Source organism: Chanodichthys erythropterus, chromosome 15, assembly GCF_024489055.1.
Source record: "Chanodichthys erythropterus isolate Z2021 chromosome 15, ASM2448905v1, whole genome shotgun sequence".
Taxonomy (NCBI): Eukaryota; Metazoa; Chordata; class Actinopteri; order Cypriniformes; family Xenocyprididae; genus Chanodichthys; species Chanodichthys erythropterus.
This window is the reverse complement of record NC_090235.1, coordinates 26,163,304-26,186,819: the sequence shown is the minus strand read 5'-3', so window position 1 is coordinate 26,186,819 and position 23,516 is coordinate 26,163,304. Positions and strand designations below refer to the sequence as shown.

Below are 23,516 nucleotides of genomic sequence, written 5' to 3'. Positions count from 1 at the left end.
AGGACTATTATGTAATTAGTCTTTTGTCTATACACAGCATTTGCAGGAGAAATATGCTGACAGTGAAACGATAAGACTTTTTTTGTGCCACGTTGCACATGGGCACAAAAGTTCTGTGTCCTCATAAAAATCTGCATTCCTTGTAACTTTACCTTTAGTTCAAAGTAGATTTTCACATTAGGTTCTAAATGCAAAAAATCATTAAATAAAATCATCAGAACAGAACATCCTTTTGAAGTAAACCCAAGAGAGCAATATGTTCTCCATCAGTAACAGTTATATAGAGAGAGCACAATGAAAGCTGAAATGATATCTGCTTCTTTTACTTTTCAGAGTTAGCAATCTTTATAAGGTTTATTCAATATTTAAAATAATAATCTTTGATGGTGCTATTTACTATGATGTCTGTATTTGTGACATTAGCTGATAATTTAAGACATTACATTAAAGGGTTAGTTCACCCAAAAATGAAAATTCTGTCATTTATTACTTACCCTCTTGCCGTTCTACACCCGTAAAACCTTCGTTAATCTTCGGAACACAAATTCAGATATTTTAGTTGAAATCCGATGGCTCCGTGAGGCCTTCATAGGGAGTAATGACATTTCCTCTCTCAAGATCCATAAAGGTACTAAAAACATATTTAAATCGGTTCATGTGAGTACAGTGGTTCAATATTAACATTATAAAGCGACGAGAATATTTTGGTGCGCCAAAAAAACAAACAAAATAACGACTTATTTAGTCATGACCGATTTCAAAACACTGCTTCAGGAAGATTCGGAGAATAATGAATCAATGTCTCGAATCATGATTCAGATCGCGTGTCAAACTGCCAACGGCTGAATTCTGATTCATTTGTGCTCCGAATCTTCCTGAAGCAGTGTTTTGAAATCGGCCATCACTAAATATGTCGGGTTTTTTTGGGGGGTTTTTTTTTTGGCGCACCAAAATATGCTCGTCGCTTTATAATGCTATATTGAACCACTGTACTCACATGAACTGATTTAAATATGTTTTTAGTACCTTTTATGGACCTTGAGAATAATGTCATCGCTCCCTATGAAGGCCTTCAAGGAGCCATCGGATTTCAACTAACGTTACGGGTTTTACGGGTGTGGAACGACATGAGGGTGAGTAATAAATGACAGAATTTTAATTTTTGGGTGAACTAACCCTTTAAATGTTATTAGGTAATTTTCTTAGAATCCAAAAATGGCTGTGCAATATAGTTTGGCAAAATTAACTAGCTGTTTTTTCTTTTCTTTTCTGTGACTAATAGTGTGATATGGTAAATTGATGGTGCTATTTACTATGATGTCTGTATTTGTGACATCAGCTGATAATTTAAGACATTACATTAAAGGGTTAGTTCACCCAAAAATGAAAATTCTGTCATTTATTACTTACCCTCTTGCCGTTCTACACCCGTAAAACCTTCGTTAATCTTCGGAACACAAATTAAGATATTTTAGTTGAAATCCGATGGCTCCGTGAGGCCTTCATAGGGAGTAGGCCTAATGACATTTCCTCTCTCAAGATCCATAAAAGGTACTAAAAACATATTTAAATCGGTTCATGTGAGTACAGTGGTTCAATATTAACATTGTAAAGCGACGAGAATATTTTGGTGTGCCAAAAAAACAACAAAATAACGACTTATTTAGTCATGACCGATTTCAAAACACTGCTTCAGGAAGATTCGGAGCATAATGAATCAGTTTGTCGAATCATGATTCAGATCGCGTGTCAAACTGCCAACGTCTAAATTCTGATTCATTTGTGCTCCGAATCTTCCTGAAGCAGTGTTTTGAAATCGGCCATCACTAAATATGTCGTTTTTTTTTTTGTTTTTTTTTGGCGCACCAAAATATGCTCGTCGCTTTATAATGCTAATATTGAACCACTGTACTCACATGAACTGATTTAAATATGTTTTAGTACCTTTTATGGACCTTGAGAATAATGTCATTGCTCCCTATGAAGGCCTTCAAGGAGCCATCGGATTTCAACTAACGTTACGGGTTTTACGGGTGTGGAACGACACGATTTTTGGGTGAACTAACCCTTTAAGTGTTATTAGGTAATTTTCTTAGAATCCAAAAATGGCTGTGCAATATAGTTTGGCAAAATTAACTGTTTTTTTCTTTTCTTTTCTGTGACTAATAGTGTGATATGGTAAATTGGGCCCTCTTTTGACAAATATCACAATGTAAAAGTGGCCCAATTTGCCTGAATGCACTTGGATAAAAGTACATAATACACTATCTTTTAAAACTAAATAATAATTATTGCATTATATTTGTCCTTTATAATATTGATATTCTTATACCATGTTATCCAGAGAACAACAGCACAGAGACAGAGCTCTAAAAATGAACTGACAATTATGGAGGAGGCAGCTAATCTGTCATATTTCATATAGATTTAACAATGAGAATAATTTAAAGAGACAGACTAAACACTGATGTCAACACAATTTGTTCCAATAATGTTTATAGGACGGATGCTGCAAAACATTACTAAACAGCACAGTGACACAAGAAGACAAAGCACAAGAAACATGTGAATAAACCAGTACATCTTTAGCAGGGAATTATGTTTTATAATATAATAATCGGATGGCCAATTCTGGATAATGATGACTTTTATTTGGGTGTTAGATGCCAAACCAGGGATTGTGTGTAATAAGAAAGGACATTAACTGCATGACAAATGTACCTGGAGAGAAAGAGTGGCAGGTAATGTAGCTCAATGGAGTTTTATTGCTGTTTTGTTTCTACAAATAGACATTTTCTTTCTTTGGCTGACAGACAAATCTGACCTCTTCTATTCCTTGTACATTCCCTTTCACATACAATAATCTTCTGTCAAAAGATATACATACACTAATGTTCAAAATTTTGGATTTGGTAAGAAAAAATTATGTTCTTATGTCCACCAAGGCTGCATTTATTTGATCAAAAATACATTAAAATTGTGAAATATTATTACAATTTAAAATAACTGTTTTCTATTTTAATATATTTTAAAGTGTAATTTATTCCTGTAATGGCAAAGCTGAATTTTCAGCATCATTACTCCAGTCTTCAGTGTCACAGAATCATTCTAATATGATGATTTGCTGCTCAATAAACATTTCTTATTTATCATCAATGCTGAAAACATTTGTGCTGATTAAAATTGTGGAAACCATCATGTATATTTTTTTTAACATTCTTAAGATTAAGAAAGTAAATAAAAACCCATAATTTATTTAAAATTGAAATCTTTATAATGTCTTTACTGTCACTTTGGATCAATTTAATTCATCCTTATTGAATAAAAGTATTAATTTCTAAAAAAAAAAAAATAAAAAATTGCTCACCCCACCCCAACTTTTGAACAGTATGTATATTGAATCCAGAAAACAAAAAATACATGTAAAACAATGAAAATATACTTTCTATAGATTTCTATATATTCTGAATAATTAATTCTCTCATATGTAAAATAGGGCTTCTTATCAATGTCGAACATTATATTATAGACTAACAATCCATCATATATGACCACATATATTAGACTACTACATAAGAATACTGTAGTTTTACTCACACAACAGCATTTACAGCAATAAACAAGAACACCATCACAGTCAATTGCTGAATTATACAGTGCGGTTCAAAACACACACTGTGTAAACACCATTTCAGTATCGATGTCACTTTACATACAAGAATAGCAGCACGCATTCACTTTTAACAGTAAGTCAATGTCGTGTTTTTCGACAAACTGTCGCTGAGAAGCGTATGCTTAGATGACCGTTCATTGTAGTGCTTTACAAGAGGCACAGTGGTCAAATTTCATTATCATAATGCATATTTCAAGAGTCATGGACAGAATAACTCAAAAAGATCAGCACTTGGCTGAATCTTTTTGGCTGTATGTTGTGTATGGCCTTGCATAGGTCACATGGAAAAAAGGCTAGGAGAATACTGAGATCCTGAGCCAGTGAGTGCACAACTGAGTTTAAAAAAGAATGTCTGAAACTTGAACGTCACGTCCAAAATAAGAACAATATGTACCTCTTCATGTCTTCCTTATCTTTTTATTTTGATGTATTGGTGCTTTTTTTATGAGGGTATTTCTGTGCAATCCCATAGGGCACATGTGCAGCGATGGCACCCATTTCTGCAGCACCTTCCACGTGGAACATCTGGTCATCAAAGTAGATGTGGGGCCGGATTTTCTCTAGCATGGGGCCTTTTGGTGCACCGGCCAGGAAAAGAGCCTCGTCTGTCTCTAGTCCCCAGGCACGGAGAGTCTTTAAGGCACGGATGCCTGAACTGGCTGCACTGCGGGCCGTCACGAGGTAGGTGCGGATGGGACAGTCCAGGCGGTGACCTTTAGCATAGAATTTCTTCTGAAGCTTCCCAAGCAATTCCAGGAAACTCTTCAGTGGCCCCTGTGAGGTGGACAGATACATTATACAGTTAATATGTGACCCCGGACCACAAAACCAGTCATAAGTCGCACGGGTGTATTTGTAGCAATAGCCAACAATACATTGTATGGGTCAAAATTATCGATTTTTCTTTTATGCCAAAAATCGTTCGGATATTAAGTAAAGATCATGTTCTATGAAGATATTTTGTAAATTTCCTACCGTAAATATATCAAAAAATTATTTTTGTGAGTGGATGTGTGTTGCTAAGGACTTCATTTAGATAACTTTAAAGGTGATTTTCTAAATATTTTGATTTTTTTTGCACCCTCAGATTCCAGATATTCAAATAGTTGTATCTCGGCCAAATATTTTCCTATCCTAACAAACCATACATCAATGAAAATCTTATTTATACAGCTTTCATATGATGTGTAAATTTAAAAAAAAATTGACCCTTATGACTGATTTTTGGTCCAGTGTCACATATATTGTAGCACATATCCACTAAATTGAAAAAACCTCAGGAACGCTCAGGAGCTTTATATAACATATTAGTAAAGTGTGTCATTTTGTACTCCACTAGTGGCAGCAATTGCAAAAAAAAATATAAGTTTCCTCCGACCATATGCCATTGGATATTCAAACAGAAAGTCCCGCCGCAAACTCACACCATTGGTTGCGCCAATAATGCTGTGTCAGGTTGTGAACTGCTATTTAAAGGGTTAGTTCACCCAAAAATGTTATTAATTACTCACTTGTTCCAAATCCGTAAGACTTTCATTCATCTTCAGAACACAAATAAAGCTCATTTTGATGAAATCTGAGAGCTTTCTGTCACTCCATAGACAGCTACACAACTGAAACTTTAACGTTTCAAAAAGTTCATAAAGAGATCAGAAAACTAATCCATATGAATTGAGCGGTTTAGTCCAAATTTTCTGAAGAGACTCGATCGCTTGATATGATGAACAGATTTAATTTAGACTTATATTCACATATAAACATTCATCAACTCACACATCAGTTGTGGTACACAGAAGCTGTTTGTTTGAGAATGAAACGTGTGCGAGAACCAATGAGGTTCATTCTCGTGTGTTACATAGCATGTTTGTTCTCGCGCGTCCAGCAGGTTCGGTTAAGCTTATGTTTATGTTCGCTGATAAATGTTTATATGTGAATAAAAGCCTAAATTAAATCTGTTCATCATAAAAAGCAATCCAGCCTCTTCAGAAAATTTGGACTAAACCGCTCAATTCATATGGATTAGTTTTACGATCTCTTTATCTTCAAAGTTTCAGTTTCATACGCTGTCTATGGAGGGACAGAAAGCTCTCAGATTACGTCAAAAATATCTTCATTTGTGTTCCAAAGATGAACGAAGGTCTTACGGGTTTGCAACGACATGAGGGTGAGTAATTAATGACAGAAGTTTCATTTTTGGGTGAACTAACCCTCTAAAAAAGCAGAAAATGTTTTAAAAGCGCCACAGTGTTACACTTTTGAGATGTGAGAAAATACCTTTAAACATGCATCTTTCATTTACTCTGAAGCTTATTTCAGACATAAACAGTTGAATTGGGTAACAATGAAATTGCATACATGATCTAACAAGGTGTTTTCATTTTCCCTCTCATGTTCGAAGAACTTGTCCAGGCCATGGGCTTTAAAAATACGCTCAGACTCATCAGAGAAGAGAACAGCGTCGCCATCAAATGCCACTCTCAGCTGGGTCTCGGATACCTCGATTTGTTTATCTGACATAAACATGGTGGCTGCTGCAATCCCTGTAAGAAAACACAAAGACAAAACTAAAGCTCACAGTGTGATAAATGGCATTAAAAGCAAATGTTCTTGAATGGGATTAGGACCCATTAAGCCTCGGCAAACCAAATAGGTCATTGGGTTGTTAAACATTCAGTCGATCTGGAGTTCAATGCTATCCCCCATTTCAGTTAGTTTTAATTCGAATATTTTATACACATTTATTTATGCAATAATTCATATGATGTGAATCTGTGATACTAAGCAAAGCAACATATGGTGCTCATGTGCTCAGAGGTTCATTTACTCACACTAGGCCATCTGAACCATGCCCAAGCACGCTTGATCCCCAAAGTCCAGTTTGTTTGTCTAGTGTGATCGCTATGTACCGTGCCCTGGCCCACTTGAAGAGGTGGGTTTGGGCACGGGTCAGTTGGACTCATGCCCAGAACTGTGTAGTGTGAATGCTTACCACGCCAGAGAACGAAAAGGCTTCTATGTGTGTGTATGCTACAGTCATCATTACAACAACAAACATCTTCTATTACAACCTTAGTTGTACTTTTAAATTAATTTGAGTATATTTAGGTTTAAGCGTGCCGAGGCACGAAGTGTGAGTGCAGGTCAGGAGAAGGACAATCGTGCACGGCCTCGAAGGTAACCGTGCCTAGTGCGAGTACACTGAAAGGACCTTTAAATGGCAAACTGCAAGAGCACTTCCTTTGGAGGCACTTTGACCACTAAGTAATTTGGCACTTTTCATAATTCAAAATCATTGACAGGTTACCTCTGAAATCGCTATCTAAATATATCACAAGTCTGTAAAGCACACCTGTTCAAATTTCATATGATTTGCTTTGCTTTGTTGTGTCACTGAGACTATATATTTGTACTTACACCAATTCTATATTGCATACTATAACTTTTAGTCACCATTTGTTAATCCATATTGATTGAAATCTTTTTTATTCCTATAAATATAATTTAATTTATTAGCATAATATCAATGGTTTCTCGTAGGCATCTGTAAAGGTGAAATGTGTACTGCTTGTTGCACATTAATGACACATTTCTCTTGATTTACTGAATGTAAATGACAAGAAGATGAAGCACCTGCTGCATGTGTTATCTCATATTTACTAACCTTCAGCGAGGGCTTCCTGAACCTTTTCAGTATCGGCAGACAGGTACAAGTTTGTATGCCACGCTTTCAGGTACCCAATGGGACTGGTACCTCCTGTCATGCAGAACCGCTCAATGAATAGATCTGGGGACAAGAGAAGAATATTAATCAGTAATTAACATTTTCATGAGAGCCAGTTATTATTACATAGATATTTATGCATTTGGCAGATGCTTTTATCCAAAGCGACTTACAGTACATTGCATTCGAGTAATTGTTACACATTTTATCAGATATTATCATAGCCAGCACTCAGTTTAATGCTTTTTCTGTCAATTTTTTATTAACAATTAGTGTAATAAATACTTGTGATTGTATTTTGATCAATAAATAGTACATGTGGCTGATTTGGCATTCTATGATTTATAGTGACTCCTAGTGGTGTGAATGCAGTATCAAGCAAAAAACAAAAACGAAACAAAACCCCCAAAACATTTCAGTTATCAAAGCTATTGTAGAAATGATACTAGCAGTCAGCCATGAGTAATTTATTTGCTGAGATAAAGTGAGTATTATTATTCAGCTAGTCATGTGATCTAAAAATGGCCGTCCCCATGAGGTGAGCATTTCCATGTAAAATAAAACAGCTTTTATATGACTGGAGTCTTCCTGTGTACATTTAAATACATTGGACCCACTTTATATTAAGTGGCCTTAACTACTATGTACTTACATTTAAATTAATCATTTGATACAATGCACTTATTTACATTACATACATGTTTTTACATTGTACTTATATTTTAAAAACACCTGCATGTAATTACATCTGAAATTAATTTCTGTAATTATATTTATAATTACACTGTTGACCCATGCCTTACACCTTACCCCACCCTTAAACCTACCCATACCACCAAAGCTTTCCCTAACCTTACCCGTATCCTCCTCAATAGCAGCAAAAGTGTTTTGGAATTCAATATGAACCCAATAAGTACATTGTACTTGGTTTTTGATGTAAGTACATAGTAGTTAAGGCCACTTAATATAAAGTGGGACCAATACATTCTATATCTATTAGCTTCTTTCTGTAAGTACTATTTAATAATGAAAATACCTTCGGAAAAGAAAAGAGTTTTTCCTCAAGTTATTTAATCAATGTATCACCATTTTCAATTAGAAGATTTCACTATTGAGACACCACAGTTATGAACTGTTTAACAGATGGAAAGCTTAGACCGGTGGGAAATGTTGGGGTAATGTGCTCCTTTTAGCCTTTTGACACATTAGTGCATGAGTGCCAGCTCAGTAAGACATCAGCAGCAGGTTGATTTACATGGCATGTCAAGCCATGTTTGCCCAGGAGTAAAGTAAGGGATAAGGTGCAGTCATCTGATCATTATTGTAAAACGAACCCTGATCAGATCCTGACGCACAGGATAATTTTACAATAACTGTACATTATCATACTTATTATGGCTACTCAGTATGTTATTTTAAGTTATTTTATCATGTAAAAAGAAACTGAAAGTGCAATGAAAGACATGAAATTAGCAACAAATAGGAGAGTTTAGCCTAATATACAGCCTCATTACACAAAAATATGCAACCAGCGAATCCTGTGGTTGACCAATCAGAATCAAGTATTCCTGAAAGCTGTTAAATTACAAGATATACAGTATGCATGCCATAGATGGCCTAATAAACTTGAGTTTTTGTAGTTTACATGAAGACGATAAGAATATCATTTTCAAAAACTTGCCCTTTGAAACCTGTTTTCAAAAGTTTTCAGGTACCCAAATTTATGTTGTCGTGTAAACGGCCCCAGAGTTTATAGACTAATGTCCCCCATTGTCCCTTAAGTCTGAGTAATGGCCATAGCTCAGAGGCATTTATTCCTCTCCATGCAGAGTTTAGCTCCAACACACATGCCTAAAAGTTTTCAGTGATACTAATGACTTTGATTAGCTATAGTTCAGGTGTGGTTAATTAAAGCTGCGTCCAAAATCGCATACTCTTGAGTAGGTACTTATTTTGAATAGTAATTACTTTGCAACAGCTAAAAAAGTAAGTTCTATGTAGTATGAATGTGTGTAGTATGAATTCAGTCTGAACATACTACATTCTATTGTCATTATCATGTGACCTACTAGCGTCATTTGCGTTGTGTCACTGCCATTCATAAATCCTCTCCCATGGCATCATAAAGTGTCCATCGTATGCACACTTCAGAATCTTGCCGGAAGAAGTAGGACATCCGGACATACTTTTTGCCTGTTCTTTCCTATTATGTCAAACTCAGCTGGAAAGATTGGACACCCCTGCCGTAGTGGTTCTATTTGTAAATGTCAATAATGATAGGAACCATATTAATTTTGGAAAAAAAAAAAAAAAAAAAAAATTATATATATATATATATATATATATATATATATATATATATATATATATATATATATATATATATATATATATATATATATATATAGGCCCATTCTTATTTGTTGTATTCTTTTTTTATAATTTCTTCCTTGCAGTCATGGGTTTTGGAGCATCAGACTCACATTTATCTTCTAACAAACATCTAACTTTTTTTTTTTTGTGGTTCAGAACACAAAGTTCTGACTTCAAATGGCTCTTGAAACATCAGTCCATCCGCATTTTTGTTGTTTTGCCCGAAGAAAGGCCAAAAGATGGAGAGATGTTTGTTTTTTCTTCATTTAGCCACCGGAACGATCAAAACCAGTCCAGCTGAGGCGCTGCAGGGAACTGAACAGGAAGTGGCTGGTTTGTGATACAAAGGTTAGAGGTGTCACATGCGTCTCTGTGGGAAGATATTATTGGCCAGCTGGAGATTTATCTTCTAAGAAAACATTTGCATTTACAGTTTTGTGTCCTCAGAATCATGTAGTTACTTTCCATCCCATACTTTCAACTGGTTTGATTGATGGATTGATAGTAGCAGTCTACGCTTCCTACTGTTTTGTGTTTTTTTGTATCTTAATTAGCCACCTTAATTAACATTTCACTGCCTTATACTGCCAAAATATATTTAATTTTCTAATATGAATAATAACTTTCAGGTTTTTTTTTTTATATGAGCATAAATATTTTTCTGCCTGTATGCGCCAGAGCATCAGACCAGACTTTCAATAATACTTTTTGAGAATCGTTTGCTCTTTCTTTAAACAAAACTTCGTATTAATCCAAGTAATGATAAGGTCAGTTATACACTTACTGTGGTAGTTGATGGTGTTGATGAGTCTGACGCCTACATGGGCATGGTTATAAGTTACCAGCACAATGTCAAAAAGCTCCTCACTTTCTGGGTAGAGCTCCCGCAACCGAGTGTTTACTGTCTCCAGTGCCTGAGAAAACATGCCAAATAAGGGGTCTAATCAAATGAAGATATTTGCAAACAGAGGTATAGAATCAATCAATATTGTTAAGGCAATGTCCTTTTTGTTTAAAAGTATACCTTAATAATGCATTACATGTTTTAGGAAATAGTCATCAAAAATCATTGTGTATATTTACCTTAACAAACGGGAATGCTGGACCAGGAGCAAAGGGCTCATTCTCGTGCTCCACCTGATACCTGAGGTACTCCTCTATTCCTTGCTGCTCAAACACTATCTGCTCTTTCTCTGTGCGGAACAGAACCCGTGATGACACTGCAATGGTGACTGCGTTCTCTGGTTTGGGCTGAATAGGGATGGTGAAAGAGCTGTGAGACATTCATCACAAACACAAGGTATGTTTGAGCACATAACATGCAAGTACAGGGTACCTGGTTCTTCTGTTGGCTAAAAGCATGTGCATTGTTTTCTTAAAAGTGGTCTATATGTCTATATGAATTGTGCACGATACAAGTCTTCAAAAGACATTTGATAGCTTTGTGTGACAAATAGACTTAAATTTAAGTTAGTTTTCACTAATATTTTTTCTAAAATATCTATTTGTTTTCACTAAAAATCTTCTCCACGATAGTGCTCAAATTTAATTTGTGTGATTTGAATTTGCTTGAAACTTGCATATTGCAAATGGATATCAATGTTATTTTAGTATTATTTATATACTGTTATAGAATTTATATTTTAAAAGTTTTTTATTATATTTTGAAATAGATTTAATTTTTACATTTTCAGTTTTCATTTTAGTTTACATTAATAATTTTGTTGTGTTTTTGTCATTTGTCATTTTGTCATTTTTTTTTTTTTTTTTCATTTTTATGAATATACCTATTTAGCTTTAAATATATATTCATTTCAGTTTTATTTTTTAGTCATTTTAGTATTTAAAGCTGCTGTCCGCGATTTTTGGCCCTCTAGCGGTTAATAAACAGAACTGCACGCATCTTGCGGAGGAACATTCTAGCCGGAGCTACTTTTCTCCTTGTATGTCTATGGCGAGTCACGCAGTTACTGTGATACTCTGCGGTGAGTCCTACCAGTCTGGTCTGAAATAGTCCGAATATAAACACTTATTATAAGTGTACCATAATGATTCAGGGTAAGACAAAAACACGGTTTGGAAAATGGATTCATGTTGTATATTCTCATTATATAATTTTTGTAAATTTTTAACAAAAAAAGTTGCGGACTGCAGCTTTAATTTTTTTAACGTTTTTTAAGTTTTTCATTTAATATTTATATTTTATTTTATTTTATTTATTTGAGTTATTTCCATTAACAAAAACAATAACAACACTGCTGGAAATAAGAACCAATTACATTTAGTATCATTGATTAAAAACCAGACATGTTAAAGCGATAGTTCACCCAAAAAATGAAACTTCTGTCATCATTTACTCAACATAAATGTCGTTTTTGGGTGAATTATCCCTTTAAAACCATATTTGAATAATCACATATGAAAAGAGAAATTACTGAATAACAATGTCGCTTGGTATTGTTTTAATTCTGATGACTTCAAATATAGTTCACAATCCATATAGACCACTATTATGATGCAGCACATGCATTCTGTTAAACATCTTTTTGGAAGATCAAAAATCATACTGATTTGAATCATTATGAGGCTGAGAAAATTATGACAGGATTTTCATTTTTGAGTGAAATATCCCCTTAAAGGCCAACCTCAAGCCGTTCTATATGACTTTCTTCTTTCAGTCAAACACAATCAGAGTTATATTAAAATATATCCTTGCTCTTCCAAGCAAAAGCACATCCATCCAGCATAAAAATTATCCATACGACTCCAGGGGGTTAAAAGCCTTCTGAAGTGAAGCGATGTGTTTTTTAAAGAAAAATATGCATATTTATACGTTTATAAACTATCTCTGGTGTCCATACGCGAGTTGAGTTCCAGTGAAAGAGTGAACTTTGACCCGGTACATGATGTATTTGTCAAACCCGGAAGCACAGAGAATAGAGCAAAACACAGGTCACAAATTAAAAGTCTAAAATGAGAATTTTTAAAGCGAAATGTCAGAGGAGCTTGAGTTTATTGTCCAGCCCTACTTTTACCAAAGCTTAAGCTAAACTCGACTCTCTCATGAAGGCACGGACGGACGTTACCGGAAGCTAGTGATTACAGTTTATAAAGTTAGAATAATTGATATTATTCTCACAAAAATGCATCGCTTCACTTCAGAAGGCCTTTATTAACCCCCTTGAGTCATATGGATTACTTTTATAATGGATGGATGTGATTTTTTGGGCTTTAAAATCTCAGTTACTATTCATTCCCATTATAAAGCTGGGAAGAGCCAGGATATTTATAACTCTGATTGTGTTTGGCTGAAAGAAGAAAGTCCTGAGGGTGAGTAAATAATGGGATCTTTTTTATTTTGGGGTGAACTAACCCTTTTAAATTAATCAGCAAGAATTTAATTCTAAAGAGTGCATAAAGCAGATGAAAGAACAGTATGAAATGCAATAGTCACTCTCCAAAGCAGGCAACCATGCGTCATTACAGATTATCTTTTTAAGTGAGAAGGCAAGAATAGTGATTAATGAAGAGCACATTAGGATCTCCACTTTCAGAGTAGATCAGACAGGACTGGAAGATCTGAGATTATCGTCGTCATCACAACAGCTCTGATCCCTAATTTTGTTATTCACTCAGTGTTTCATGCTAGAGAGAGATCCAGTGATCAAACTAAAATTCATTTCCAAGTAATTTTTTTTTTATCCGTGTTCTGTACTTCAGTGGAAACTGCTGGTAATGTATCAAATGGTGTAGTTGGTAATGTGATTCCCAGCAGCAGAGCATAAACCATGTACAGTTTTTACGTATAGTCACATGGCCCACACATCAGCTGACCCATGGATCAGTATGTCACAGGAAACCACCAGGAAGAGCAGGGCTAGTTAATTTTGGAAAAGGGCTACCGTATGACGCAGCCAGAACGCTGTGCGTGCGGTTCAACATGCCCTCATCCGAGCAACTGTACCCTCCATCCAGAGACATGTACTGCCTGGGGGGTTATGGGAAAAGGACAAGCCTGTGTAAATTGATCTGTGATGAGTTAAAATCCACTTCCCCAAAGAACTAGAGACCGATTTGCTATTTCAGATGAGCCATGGCACTACTCTTGGTCATGGGAGATCCTGGTTTGAGCAGGTCTGGGAAATTTTTGAAAGATAGAGTATTTCGGGAGGCTCCAGTGGTTGTGGAAATAAGACTTTATCAGGAAATGAGAGTGGATAATTGGCCACTGCATTACAAAGGGAATGGGCTGTAGGGGCAATTGGACCAGAATTTAACTATTCAGTACAATGTTAGATGGAACATTTACTCTAAAAGCCTTTTACAGATCAGGAAAAAGTGAACATTGACCTGCTCTTTAGAATCTGTTGTAATTGTCTGAATTGCAGCTGTAGTGCCCACTTACCAGCTATGTGTTATTTTACCCACAGACATTAGTGTTTTCTGAACCAGACAGAAACAAAGGCAAAAACACAGGGAGAAAAGTTAAAGGGTTAGTTCACCCAAAAATGCAAGTTCTGTCGTTTATTACTCATCCTCATGTTGTTTCACACCCGTAAGACCTTTGTTCATCTTCAGAACACAAATTAAGATATTTTTGATGAAATCTGAATTGCTCCTTAGACAGCAATTTAAAGACAAGAGTGCAGCGCTTCCAGGTTCTACATCAGAACACAGACTCAGTATTTGTGTTGGCGCTGTCTACAATGTAAACAGCATAGCAGAATGACAGGGAAGAGAAAAAATTGTTGAATAAAGTCATTATTTTGGGGGCGGGTGATTAGGTTAAATTAAGGTTGAACCACTGCAGTCACATGGACCATTTTAACGACGTCTTTACTAACTTTCTGGACCGTGAAAGTGGTTGTTGAATTGCTGTCTATGGAGGGGACAGAAAGCTCTCGGATTTCATCAAAAATATCTTAATTTGTGTTCTGAAGAGGAGCGAAGGTCTTACGGGTGTGGAACGACATGAGGATGAGTAATTAATGACAGAATTTTCATTTTTGGGTAAACTAACCCTTTAATGTTTAGCAAAAAAAAGTTACACTTTTAGAACATGCAAACATTTAGGATATTTTAGGAAAAAAATAGTTAAAGTAGAATTATTAAATTAGAATGTATGTATTTATAAGTGGGGCCCAAGAAGACTTAAAATTATTTTTAAAAAGACAAAACAAGGTTTAAAATAAGCTAAAATGGCTAAAAATCAATATGAAATTTTATTGTTTACTCAACAATTGTCATTATTTAAGATTCCCACAGCTCTGGAAAAAGTGTGATTTCTGGAACTGACATTATCTATGTCAAGTTTTAAATATTTAAAAAATATATATATAATTATTTTATTTAATGTTTAAAATAGATTGCCATTCCTAGTTTCTGTAAATGAATAAAAAAAGATTTAAATGGAGCAGCTTTGTAATTACAGCAGAAGTACCAGAAATAAAAAAAAATAAAAATAAATTGTCTTCAACAATAAGGGGCCTTTAAGTCAAAAAGAGAGAGCCACTGCTATAAACCATTTTCAATGAAAAATAATATATTCGAAATTCTGTTCAATGGAATTGATTAATGAAGTTCTGATAATAATGATAATAAGAGAAATAATTAATAATTATAATAAGAGAATATCACACACACAGCCACTTACAAACATATAAATATATTATATAGTGGGGTCACACTTAATAATATGCATTATACACAGTCTGAGACCAGATTGAAAATCTAAGATTTTGATTAGGATTTTTTTTTTTAATTACATAAAAGGAATAAGAAATATTATACTCAATTAATATTAATATTTTATTTATAGTTTTGTTTTTTGCACTAAAGTGTAAAATTCAATTTTCTTTTTCTAAATTACTAATAAAATATATTTACTTGCATACTACATATATTTAATTACATACTACAGGTTTATAGTTACATAAATATGTGATAATTTAATCAAAATAATTTAATCTAATTTATTTTCAGTTATTTCCACTCTTAGCCTCAGACTTTTGTGTGTGATATTGTGGTTATACTGCTTATTCTGCTCTTTTATTCTTCCATTTTTCTGTCTTGTGTGGTCAATCACAGATAAGTAAAAAATGTTGAATGCATTGCATAGGCACATCAACTTAAATAGATAGTTCACCCGAAAATCTAAATTCTTTACTCACCCTCAGGTTGTTCCAAACCTGTATAAACTTCATTGTTCTGTTAAACACAAAGGAAGATATTTTGAAGAATGTGGGAAACTGAACAGTTCTGGGGCACCATTGACTTCCATTGTATTTTTTTTCCTACCATGAAAGTCAATGGTGCCCCAAAGCGGCCTGGTTACAAACTTTCTTCAAAATATCTTCCTTTGGATTCAGCAGAACAAATAAATGTATACAGGTTTGGAACAGCTTGAGGGGGAGTAAATGATGACAGAATTTTAATTTTTGGGTGAACTATCCCTTTAAAAGGAACACTCCACCTTTTTTGAAAATAGGCTAATTTTCCAACTCCCCTAGAGTTAAACAGTTGAGTTTTACCGTTTTCGAATCCATTCAGCCGATCTCTGGGTCTGGCGGTACCACTTTTAGCATAGCTTAGCATAGTTCATTGAATCTGATTAGACCGTTAGCATTGCGCTTAAAAATGACCAAAGAGTTTTGATATTTTTCCTATTTAAAACTTGACTCTTCTGTAGTTAAATCGTGTACTAAGACCAGCAGAAAATGAAAAGTTGTGATTTTCTAGGCTGATATGGCTAGGAACTATACTCTCATTCCGGCGTAATAATCAAGGAACATTGCTGCCGTTCCATGGCTGCAGCAGTGCAATGATAGTACGCAGCGTCTCTCACAAACGTCTCCATGGTTGCAAGGCACGTTCCCTGTGCAAGCAGGGGCTCACAGGCGCTGCGTAATATCATTGCACTGCTGCAGCCATGGAACGGCAGCAAAGTTCCTTGATTATTACGCCTGAATGAGAGTATAGTTCCTAGCCATATCAGCCTAGAAAATCACAACTTTTTATTTTCCGTTGGTCTTAGTACACGATTTAACTACAGAAGAGTCAAGTTTTAAATAGGAAAAATATCAAAACTCTTTGGTCATTTTTAAGCGCAATGCTAACGGTCTAATCAGATTCAATGAACTATGCTAAGCTATGCTAAAAGTGGTACCGCCAGAACCGGATATCGGCTGAATGGATTCGAAAACGGTAAAACTCAACTGTTTAACTCTAGGGGAGTTGGAAAATTAGCCTATTTTCAAAAAAAGTGGAGTGATCCTTTAAAGGCATATATATATATATATATATATATATATATATATATATATATATATGCCTTGCAAATCTCATGCCTTCAGTTAAACAATCACTGGCAAACACTATGGATTTCTAAATGACTTTTCTTTGCACTCGTTTAAATGTCACTTAAAAACACTGTCAAAAGCACTGAAATCAAACTGAGCTCTTAAGAATGCATTAACATATTTGTATGTGCAAGTCCACATTGTGGGTCAAAAGGTCATGCGTTTAGTACAGCCAAGCAGAACAGATTGTTAATGAAACGGCAGAGAAGAAAATCTGCATGATCCTTTGAAAATACTTACAAAGAATATGCCTCCCTCCACCTTCCTGGCCCGTCTTACAGGTCCCTTCATAAAATGACATTTCATATCAACTTCCACGTCACAGGTATACAGATTTGTCTGTTATGTAATGCATATAGAGATTGCCATGATTGGAAATGAATAGGAAAACACAGCTGGGACAAAATGCCAATACAACAGATGAACCTTGAAAACAGAACCGCCTAACCATCCTATCATGACGACAATAAAACCAACTACAAAATGGGTAAAACTGCTTCCGATTTAATAAAAAGACACTGTATTTCACTAAGACTCACAGATAAGTGATATCTGAATTGTGGCGCTTTGGAAATGAGTGTCCCTGTAGAGCTCTCCTGTCTGTGGGGATGTTATATAAACCATGTGCTTGGAAAAGCTCCTCGGATGCTTGCTCAGTAGTATGTGATGTTATTCATGGTTCAAACTCTTGATATAGAGACTCTTTAATTATACTGGCACAGATACAGTTACAGACAGAGGGTTGAAGATTGAGTGTTACCAGTAGTAGCTCGTCTCAGGAAATAATCTTCCGGTACATAAACTATGTGTTTTCTTTCCCTTTGACCAAGCGGAAACAGAACCTCAACCTCTGATCCTTTACACTGTCTCCATTCATTAAAAAAAAAAAATTGAGCAAAGAAAGACACCATCCCTCTTCAAAAATGTTATTCTGTTTTGTTAAAATCTCATAAAATAGGAGCAAATGGAATTGTCCATTTTGATTTGGAAATTGGGCCTTGAGATAGCACATTAAAGATGGATGGAAAACATAATTTTACAGATTTTTGATGATTTAGATTTTGGCCCTGGCTACGATATTGAAGTACTGTACAGATGCTTTGCGGCTGTTTGTTGTCAGTGTCATGTTGAAAGGTTAACCATTTTCCCAAACTGTGTTTATTAGCGAAATAAGCCTTTTGAAGGGATAGTTCACCCATAAAAATGAAATTTCGGTCATTATGTACTCACCCTCATGTCGTTCCACACCTGTAAGACCTTCGTTCATCTTTGGAACACAAATTAAGATATTTTTGATGAAATCCGAGAGATATACGACTCATCCATAGACAACAATATAATCAACACTTTCAAGGTCCAGAAAGGTACTAAAGACATCGTTAAACAGTCGACGTGACTGCAGTGGTTCAACCTTAATGTTATGAAGAGACGAGAATACTTTTTGTGTGCAAAAACAAAACAAAAACAACGCCTTTATTCAACAATCTCTTCTGTTCCCTGTCATTTTCCTTACATAGTTGCCGCAGTAAGCACAGTGAAGGCTTCCATGTTTACATCCGAATGCCGGCTCAGTATTGGTCAAAGCTGATCACGTGAGCAGCATGACGCATGCGTGTGATGCTGACGAAGGAGCCAGCCAATAATAGGCTTGTTCGAGATGCATCGCTGTCCTGACGTAGAACCTGGAAGCGCTGGACGTAAACGAGAATGAAACAGAAGTGAAGATATTGTTGAATAAAGTCGTTATTTTTGTTTTGTTTTTGCGCACAAAAAGTATTCTTGTTGCTTCATAACATTAAGGTTGAACCACTGCAGTCACGTTGACTATTTTAACGATGTCTTTAGTACCTTTCTGTGGTGATTATATTGCTGTCTAGGGAGGAGTCAGACAGCCCTCGGATTTCATCAAAAATATCTTAATTTGTGTCCCATATATTAACGGAGGTCTTACGGATGTGGAACATCACGAGGGTGAGTAATTAATGACAGAATTTTCATTTTTGCGTAAACTAATGTGGAGTTCACAAGTGGACATTGTAAAACCTGTAAAAAAAAATTATGCATTTTCAACCAATGTTTTCAATGTTTTATTATTATTTTATACATTTCGAATTCAGATTAGGCTATGTTTTTTTATTTATAAGTTTAGGGTCTGTAAGATTTTGTTAATGTTTTTAAAAAAAAAAAGTCTCTAATGCTTAAGGCTGCGTTTTAGCTGATCAAAAATATGGTAAAAAAAAAAAAAAAAAAAACAGTAATAATATGAAATATTATTACAGTTTAAAATAACTCTGTGAAAATATTTTGAAATGTAATTTATTCCTGTGATGGTAAAGCTGAATTTACTCCAGTCTTCAGTGTCACATGATCCTTCAGAAATAATTCTGATTTGCTGCTCAAGAAACATTCATTATCAATGAGCTTCTCGATATTTTTGTGGAAACTATGATACTTTTTTCAGGATTTGTTGGTAAATAGATCGTTCAAATGAACAGATTCTCTTTGAAATAGATTTTTGTTTTGTATTTACAGTCATTTTGATCAGTTTAATACTTCATTGCGGATTAAAAGTATTAATTTCTTTAAAAAAAAAAAAACATTTTCCTGACCCAAAACTTTTGAATAGTAGTGTCTGTTGTAATTGTACAACATTTATTACTTAAAACAATTGTATAATTGAAATTTATACATTTATATATAACATTATAACATTTATATTTTTTTTGTATATTAACATTTACACATTAATTGCAGGTTCCCATTATGACAACTTATACTAATAGTAGTGTACAGTAAATTAACTGTAATGTCTTCCTTATCAATAATGCCAGGAAATATTCAGCAGCTTTTTTTTTACTGTCAAGATTTTAAGATGTATGTCTGTAAAAAAAAAAACACACACACACACTGAGATATATTCACTCACTGGAGTAAAAGGTGTGACAACCTAGCCCGGGGCTCCACTACCTGCACACATGAAAGTGCAATTGTAAGTATGGTTTTTAATGAAATAATTTAATATCATTTCCTTCACTTGGCTAATATGGTTTCATACAGGTCAAAGTAGCAAAATTTGGAGTGGTGACTCTATACTCACTGCATAGGTCAACTGGTAGACACTGCTGGGGAACAAGAACCATGAATTATTTCTGGGTCAGTCTGGGGCAACCAGTGCAAGTGTTAGAAATGGGAGAATACCAGAGGATAACAAAGAGGAGAATGGCATTGCAGGTTATTAATAGATCTGGAAAAGGCCAGTGACGCTTAGAGTAAGTATAGCACTAAAGGCTACGGCGGAGAAGGGAATTATCCACATGGTGTTGACCAGCTGCCTGTTGCACACACACTGAAGGAGCTGTTTTTGTGTGTTAAAGTGTCTGTGCCATCTCAAATGTATTTGAAACACATTTAAAGTTCTCTGATATACAAAAATAATGCACTAGGCCAGATAAAATCTCCTGTTACAAAGCTCTGCCCTTGCCAGGATTGTCAGTATTTTATTCGTCACCACATATGACAGATGGCATTTCAATATCTTTACGGCGGTGTTCGCAGTCTAATAAGAAGTGTGCGACTTAAAATGAGCTGCACCTCGGATGGCATTATCTCCTTACACTAGTACTGTTACCTAATAGTGCTATCACTCCCCTCCTTTCCCATGAAACCTGTTCTGTTTCTCTTTTATAAATACTGACACCACAACCAGGCATCACAACATGAAAGGCTACACTCCTCTTTACAGCTAAAAGATGTTTTTATAATTATATTTCACGTAATTATGCTGTTCTGACAAACTACAGATCTCTGTGGAGGGAAAAGTGACTGCAAATGTGGACCGACTTCAAAGCGCCATTGAAACACGTGCACTACTCACTGTATGTAAACATTTCGCACACTAAATAAGTGTGACCTCACCAGAAAAAAGGACAGAAGCGAAAGGAAAATCACATCAGAATGAATGTTATACATTTGGTGCACAAATACAATGAGAAACACTGATCACAAATGGGACACTTACTGATTTGGGCTTCTTTGTAGCACCCGTATTTTCATGGATATCCTTGCTGTCCTCCCAGGATGCTTTGCTATCACCGTTTGAGGCTGGCGGACAGGTGTTGGGCATGGGGTCTTGCCCCTTCATGACCAGAACAGGGTCAAGACTCATTCTCCCCAACGCTTCTCATTAACAACACACTGATCCAGGGCTGTATCACGCTGTGCTGTTCTCTCTGTTCACATACACAGCCTCTCTTCCACACACAGTGTATGTTCCCAGCCAGTATTGTTGGTACCCAGTGGTATATCTCCTGCTTCAGTGTCTAATGGCAGTGCTTGCTTTGCTTCTGTGCGGCTATATCCTCTCTGCTCTGACGCTCTGCCTGCAATCTGCTGCTGTGACGCGCTATGTGTTGATATCTGTCCCCTTCTCGCTCACCCTCCCTCCCCACTCATCCCTCACTCATGCACATACTGTCCCCCTCGCTATCCCTCTATTACATGCTATCATCTGTCTGCATGTGCTTTCTCACACTCACTCATATCATATTTTATAACTGGATCAGCATCTTTCAGCCAATGAGTAATGGGCTTCCCTGAAAGATGACCTTCATAGTCCTTCCCTCTGAGATAGATAGATAGATAGATAGATAGATAGATAGATAGATAGATAGATAGATAGATAGATAGATAGATAGATAGATAGATAGATAGATAGATAGATAGATAGATAGATAGATAGATCAAACAACATAAACATGACTGTTCTTTCTCCCCACTTTCCCTCTGATGGCACTGTAACCTAATAATCAGTTGCTAGGCAGCACTTTGACCCCATGTAAAACCTTGCCAGAGATTGGCTGCTTAGTTGCAGCCCTGGGGCCATGAGTGACAAACTGCCCACACTGTACATACAGTGATAGGCTGCCCTCTTCTGGGTAAAGGAGGAACTATATTGTCTTTGCTCATAGAGGATAACAGCAGTTTAAAGGGTTAGTTCAACCAAAAATTAAATTTCTGTCATTAAAGGTCTAATATGTAAGAATTTTGCAGTAAAATATCCACTAGGCCAGTGTTATATATTTTGTTCACTCGAATAGGCTACTTACTAGGGATGGGACGATACACTTAAACTCACGATACGATGCACCTCGATATGCCAGTGTCACGATACGATACGTCACGATACGATATAAAAAAAAAAAAAATACTGCCAGACATATGACTTGTACTATCCAGGCGGAGCGTCCTCAATTTCGACCTCATTTGACTCCATGGTCGGCTGTTTGGGGGCAAGGCAGTTGGTGCTAATGCTAATAATATTTGTTAGCTCGCTGCAGTGTTGTTATTGCAACATGCGCTGTCTTGACGTTACGACGTACCGCACCGTTCCCCGGATTTTTTTTCTTTTTTCTTTTTCATTTAGTTTTTTTACCCTGCCACCATAGACTGTATGTCTGCCCCATATACATACACACAAATATAATACACTAAATTATTTATATACTACGCAAATCATGCAGCAGTGCCATCTATCTTTATTTTGCGATCCATTTTTTTCTACCTCGATGCGTTTTGTCACGTTTTGTATCGCGATATTTTGTCAAACGATATTTCGTCCCATCCCTACTACTTACAATATGCCAAATGTTTGCAACTATTTGTAAATCATGATAAAATTGCAATTTTAACCAAGGCTCCGGGACGTGTGAGGAGTCGCCTGTCAATTGCGTCATACCCGGGTTACCCTCGGTTTCCGGTTTTATTTTGTAGAAACCATGGAAACACCAAAGACATTTAATATTTGCATGTTTTAGGTAAGGAAACAACTTTTTTGATATATTTATAGACTGAAAACTAATTATTGTTATATAGCTCAACATGTTTAGTCTTACAGTTTAAATCTAATTTTCTTGATTTTTTGCGAGTACCATGTTTTACCATGCCTCAGAGAAAAACACTATTTTGTCAAGTAGCTAACATAGCATAATCAGATGGAGCTTAATTTTAGTAACAGTAATACAGAATTTTCTCCATCATTCAATACGTTTTAAAATTAATTGCATGCCATTTATCAACACAAGCCATCCAGCATTTAATATGATATTCTAAAATCGATATAGATTACTGCATTGTGCAACAAGCTCAGCAGCCGCCGAGCAAACGAGTAAGGTTACAACATTTTCAGCACACTCAAATGTATCTAATATGATAAACAGAGCTGCGTTACCTCATACTCATGACCGGAAAAGCGGTGCCAGCGACTGTGGCATAATAAAAGTCCCGCTGCTCGTGAGGCGTGTGTTGCGCAATCGCTCCAGCGCCTCGTTCAGCTCCACAACACTCGGTCCTGCTCTGCTTCATACTACAGTGACGTTAGGGTGACTAGACGTCC

General features: G+C 35.8%; 1 protein-coding gene across 3 annotated transcripts; it reads right to left on the bottom strand.

The window, feature by feature from the left end:
• Nucleotides 1-2,488: 2,488 nt before the first annotated feature.
• On the bottom strand, nt 2,489-21,501 carry nt5c1aa (5'-nucleotidase, cytosolic IAa). 3 transcript variants are annotated; one of them, XM_067411390.1, is made up of 7 exons: nt 21,144-21,501; nt 17,366-17,464; nt 10,851-11,018; nt 10,552-10,681; nt 7,335-7,457; nt 6,029-6,213; nt 2,489-4,447 (listed from the first exon to the last, which is right to left on the bottom strand). In XM_067411390.1, exons 1-7 carry the CDS (start codon nt 21,288-21,290, stop codon nt 4,091-4,093), a joined length of 1,209 nt encoding a protein of 402 aa, XP_067267491.1. In that variant the 5' UTR covers nt 21,291-21,501; the 3' UTR covers nt 2,489-4,090. The 3 variants fall into 3 exon arrangements, with proteins under 3 accessions (XP_067267491.1, XP_067267492.1, XP_067267493.1); XM_067411391.1 differs by having other exon boundaries at nt 17,366-17,410; XM_067411392.1 differs by lacking the exon at nt 17,366-17,464.
• Between the last annotated feature and the right edge of the window lie 2,015 nt (nt 21,502-23,516).

Excerpts from the sequence above, each read along its gene's own strand:
- nt5c1aa (XM_067411390.1), bottom strand. The coding sequence starts at position 21,290 with ATGAGTCTTGACCCTGTTCTGGTCATGAAGGGGCAAGACCCCATGCCC. Across the intron at positions 11,019-17,365 it reads TGGAGGGAGGCATATTCTTT|CCCAAACCAGAGAACGCAGT; the intron begins GTAAGTATTTTC and ends ATCCCTATTCAG. Across the intron at positions 10,682-10,850 it reads CAGCATTCCCGTTTGTTAAG|GCACTGGAGACAGTAAACAC; the intron begins GTAAATATACAC and ends ATGTTTTCTCAG.